The sequence below is a fragment of the Vollenhovia emeryi genome, unplaced genomic scaffold (assembly GCF_000949405.1).
Source record: "Vollenhovia emeryi isolate VEMERY1.0 unplaced genomic scaffold, V.emery_V1.0 DF939158.1, whole genome shotgun sequence".
Taxonomy (NCBI): domain Eukaryota; kingdom Metazoa; phylum Arthropoda; class Insecta; order Hymenoptera; family Formicidae; genus Vollenhovia; species Vollenhovia emeryi.
Window position 1 is genome coordinate 1,005,638 of NW_011967208.1, and position 5,506 is coordinate 1,011,143.

Genomic DNA, 5,506 nt, shown 5'->3' on the forward strand with positions numbered 1-5,506 from the left:
CGATTACATTTACATAATGCGACGCACCTAACCTGCCTGTTCGGGTTGTGAAGAACGACAGAGTGAATTACAGCGCGAACGCCGAAGTCGCAGAAAATTTCTCTCTTTTTCCCGAAAATAGACCAGCGAAATCGATATAGATAATTAAAAGCGCAGTGCGTAAACGCGATGTAACCGCGACAAAGTTTACACGGTTTACATTTATATTTTAGACGAGTCTCGTGAAGTATCTATGTATACGTTGATAAAGAGCCGTCGCTTCGACATGCAATTCGTTTCTCATTACAAGTTGTAGAAACTTAATAATTAATCGAGGAACGTTACTTGTTACTGATAAAGGTGTACAAATCACTAGCGTTTTGTCCTTACATTCATCACGATCGAGTCTTGGAAACCGATAATGCAAAAGTAATGCCACGGAGCGACTCTCGCCACTGCTTGCCGGCTCGACGTACGGCGAGCGAGTGATAGCGCAGCGTCCTTCATGCAACAATGCCAATAGTCCGCGTAACGTCGCACGATACCGCGTAGGAAAAAAAGACAACAACAAACGTTGAGAGTTCGTTGTTCCGAAACTACAAAACTGAAAATTCCTATATCCAATATTTCAAATTACTCTGTTCAGTGACTGTTATTAAATTTTGCGTATCATTCTGCGGATTTATTGTTATTGATTAAATTAACGATTAATTCTGTTCAATCGGGGAAAATGTTTAATAAGTAAAAGGTGATAAAGATTAAAAGATAAAAATTAAAAGGAGTTTCAGGTATGAAGTTTTTTTTAATTTTAATTTTAATGAAATAAACTCAGTGGATGAATTAGGAGCGCGATATTACCAATTATAGATAATAATTACTGTTTATGATATCGATCAAGTCGACAAAGCAGCTAGCCTGCTGATTGAAGTAAACGATAAAAATGGTAAAATGGTAAAATGGTAAAATTGTTAGTTGCTTTATCCCTCACATTTTGCTAGCCTAGCATATTTTATTCTCTTTCTAGCGTTAGCGATTTAGTTCATTATAAACGTTTGTTCTCCGATAAATGTTAATCGGCATAAATATCCTCTGGTTAATTTATACCGTCAATTTAAATATTTATATTTACATTTTATTAGTTTTCATGGAAATATCTTTAAAAAACATAAATTTCCTATTAGTTCTGTATCCAACATGGATTATGATTTTCAGCGCCACCAAATACCAAAACACCGGGAAATTCAAATATTATGATGTGATATTAATTGTAGAGATAGCATTTTTTATTCTAAAATATATATTTTTAGTACATTTAACTCTGACTTGTATACGTCAACGTATACAAGTCGTATACGACCAGTATACGTCACTGCTTTACGGCTGCTCTCGCTGTGCATGCACCAAAGACCCGGCCCATTTACCATCACTGTATTGATCTACTTAAGCCCGCGTCCAGCAATGTGTCGCAACACCGTACCGTATCGTGATCGTGTATCATGAACAGTTAAAGCTTCCGCTACAATGATTCTCGGTTCTGTCTACAATGGTCGTAGTCGTAGTCGCTCGATAAGAATTGACCAATCGCAGTCGATTATTCTTACGACTACGACCATTGTAGACAGAACCGAGAATCATTGTAGCGGAGGCTTTAGTGTGGACGGTGCGCCGTATACGTATCTCGTATCGTATCTGCGTATAATCTTGATGCGCAGATACGATACAAGTATGATCCACTTGAAGTCGGTATTTTACCGAAAAATCAAAGAAATAATACGTGATACGGATACTGTCAGTGTAGACACGTTCCCGATCACAGGTATTGTATTGTATTGTATTGTACAAGTAATGTATTGTACAGGTATTGCTTTCCTAAATGTCGTGTCTTTTTTAGAAATCTGTTCCCCCACTTTTAAGCCAATTTAACTGTATACTTCGCGGTTCGCAAAAATTCTTTTTATCCACCACCGTCGTTTCATTTTCTTCTTCAATAAATAATGAAGGAAAATGTAATTAGCAGCAGCAAACTGTACAGACATTGTCTCCAAAGTGGGCAACGTGAAACGATACGAACGTATACTAGATGGAAAACTAAAAAAAGATACAGATACGGGATACGAGTTCAAAACTTGGACCTTGCCGTATCGTCATAATCAGCGTATCTGTACCATTATAAAAAGCGATCATGATGCGATACGGTGATACGACACATATCTGGACCCGCCGTTACGACTACGAGCTGCTGCAATTTGTATCACGCAGCGTTCGCTTGACGAGCAGATTACAATTAACTACTTTGCCGGCTTGAACGTAGCCCCTTTGAGTGTCTCACGCGATTGATTCTCCGCGTTTCAGACGAGAATTGGCGAGAATTCCACGTTTCTATTCTCCGTGTAGGTTGGATTTCCGTCGCGAGACCTCGCTGCATTTGCATAACGGTGTTTAAATATCAAGACAATCGAACCTCTGATCTGTGCTCTCGTGAGAAATTCAAGAGTGGCAATGGCGGAAGCGTGGTGCGAACGGTATATTATTTTAACTCCAACGTGAAAATATCTTCACTCCTATTGTTATAAATATATGAACTCTCGATTATTGACACTCTGTTTCACAAATGTAGGGACAGCTCTAAGAGAACGTCGCACATCGACTGGGACGAATATTTCATGGCGATTGCGTGCCTCTCCGCGAAACGGAGCAAGGATCCCAAGACCCAGGTCGGCGCGTGTATCGTCAACGACGACAAGAGAATCGTCAGTATCGGGTACAACGGGATGCCCATGGGATGCAAGGAGTTCCCTTGGCACAATGGCAAGCGCAAGAGTTTAAACACGAAACACCTCTATGGTACAATAAACGAATTTTTCTTTACAAAACACGCGTGAGTCGGTCAACGAGATGTTATTAAGAGCGTTTATCAATCTGTCGACCGTTGGATTGCAGTGTGCCACGCAGTCCTGAACGCGGTCCTGAACAAATATTCGAACGATGTCAAAAACTGCACGATATATGTCGTCCTGTTCCCGTGCAACGAGTGCGCGAAAGTGATAATACAGTCTGGCATAAAGACCATCGTATATATATCCGAGAAAAAAGCTCATTGTCAGAAACCCAGGATGATAGCCGCAAAAAGGATGTTTAATGCCGCGGGCGTCGGGTACAGGTACTTGCTCCGATTCCGAAATCGCCCCATTTGTTTTACAGTTGCGCGTGTCCCACGGAAGATTTTTCTATTTTGTCTCTATTCCAGGCAGTACGTTCCAAAGAGGCAGAAGCTAGAGATCGATTTCAGCGACATTAACTGGACCGATCTAGAGATGAACCAATTATCGCAAACCCCGATGGAGCTGGGAAATTAAAATAAGAATTAAAATTGTATCGATCACCATTTTGTTTTTACACAGATTTATTCTTACACGAATAAATCTGATTTTGGAATGGACGTGTATTTCATTTCTTTTTGTTTATTATTCTTTTATAGCATATAATAGGTACGTTTAAAAATGTAATATGTCTATTTCACTGTGAATAATAAGTTGATAAAGATGGTCTTTTTATTATCGTCGTGGTAGCGTGTGCAATAAAAATATTTCTTCTCATGTGTTTCTATTCATTTATTTATGGTGTATTTATGGTTAATCTGATTATGTAAAATCGGAATTATTGTATTAAATATACTTTATATTTTATATTTAAAAAATAGGTATATTTATTAAAATAATTATATAATATAAAATTCTGAAAAAGTCTTCCTTTTAAATATAAACGCACAAAATGTTACACGTATAGTTTTGTCACTAACACTTATTCGAATCATTTGAATAAATAAAGTAAAAACACAGAACTGATGCTTTATTTTGTACAAGTAGCAAATAACATAAAAATGTAAGACACCTCACGATTTCTCCGCCGTTGCCCGATGCCTCCTAGGCCTCCTCCTCTTCTAAGATTTCCTTGTTGCACTGACACAACACTCACTCGCGAAATTTCGGGCACTCCCGTACGTGACGTGAAATACCGCGAAACGCACGAAATTTTATTATCAAATATCGCGTGACTTTCTATCGTACAAATTACTCAAACTAACACCTTGCATTTTTGATTCGGAAAAATAGGATAATGGATAAATTACTTTTGAATTGACGATATATAAAACGCAACGCGAGCATCAAAAGCATAATCCGTGGTAAAAAAGAAGTTAGTCCGCAACGAAACGATATTTTACAATCTTTGTCATTCAATCTAATCCTCGAAATAAATTATGTGAGCGAAATTTCCAGCGATAAATAGCTGTTATTAATTGCAACACTTAATTCAGATAATTTTCGATTACATTTACATAATATAACTACGCACAATAAGCAACTTTCTCTAGTCCCTGCCCGTTCGAGTTGTGCACTGAGACCCACTTTGCTAAATAAAACAAAATAATTTGATTGAATTATTTTGTTGACTGAACATGTAATTTGGTTGTACAAAACGAAAAATATGTTGCTGAAAAGAAGTTAAATGTTACGACACAAACCAATTTGTTCCCATGGAGTTGTTTGTCTGAACAAAATTTATGGTTGAAATGACAAATTCGTCTCTCATCGTGTTCTAAATAATTGCAGTTGTTGCGTGAACTAAATCATTTAATTGAATATTCTAAAGAGATTCTGCGCATGTGTTAGGCTGCGTTCGGAAACATCACCTGAGTACCCTGGTATATCATTTTATCTTTGGGCCTGAGCAGAATAGCTGTCTTATATTCTTAAGAGTACAAGATAGCCATTCTGCTCAGGCCCTTTGTTGCTCACCGATTGGTAAACAAGGATAAAATGATACGCTGGGACACTCGATCGAGTGACGTTTCCGAACGCAGCTTTACGCGCAGTTCAGCGTAGTGTGCGGGAGGGGGGGGGGCGCATCATGATTCGCGCGATGCCTTGTAGTTCAAGCCTATCACACAATACCAGGCAACAGGCAATAGGAATAGGGAATAGAATTTTTGACGCGTTGGATTCGTCGGAAATTTTCGTTCAACCAATCCAACGCGTCAGAAATTCTATTCCGTGTTCCTGTTGCCTGTTGCCTGGCATTGTGTGATAGGCTTCACGCTCGAGGAGCGGGGGCGGCGGTGGTTAGGTTAGGTTAGGTGATTTCGTGCGGTACGCGAGACGGCGAGACACCGAGATGCCAAGAAAAAAACGTCGATTATCGTCCAGCCCATGGTCCAGCCCATGGTCCAGCCTGAGGACTGAGCCGCCGGAGCCGCATCGCGAGGAGAGACATATCAAGCATGAGCAATGGTACGTCGTTTTGATTAAAGACAGAGGAGACGAGAGACGAGAGGTCCCTGTCGCGACAATCCGCCGCCTTGAGTTCACGGTATCTTTCCAAACATGGCGAATACAGACTACGTTTCCACCGAGGGTCAGAGTCGGGCTAGAGTCGGGTCAGAATCGGGTTGGGGTGAGCGTTTTTGCGGTGGAAACACCTAACCCCAACCCGATTCTGACCCAGTTTGGTGTTTCCACCGCAAAAACGC

General features: G+C 39.9%; 1 protein-coding gene across 1 annotated transcript in view; it reads left to right on the forward strand.

The window, feature by feature from the left end:
• The first annotated feature begins 2,102 nt into the window (after positions 1-2,102).
• LOC105564928 overlaps positions 2,103-5,506 on the forward strand; it is a 7,468-nt gene continuing 4,064 nt past the window's right edge. The window contains exons 1-6 of the mRNA XM_012017712.1: positions 2,103-2,501; positions 2,597-2,823; positions 2,920-3,139; positions 3,227-3,322; positions 4,630-4,681; positions 5,104-5,267. Coding sequence (XP_011873102.1) covers positions 2,479-2,501; positions 2,597-2,823; positions 2,920-3,139; positions 3,227-3,322; positions 4,630-4,681; positions 5,104-5,267 — 782 coding nt within the window. The 5' untranslated portion in view covers positions 2,103-2,478. The remainder of the gene's footprint in view (positions 2,502-2,596; positions 2,824-2,919; positions 3,140-3,226; positions 3,323-4,629; positions 4,682-5,103; positions 5,268-5,506) is intronic.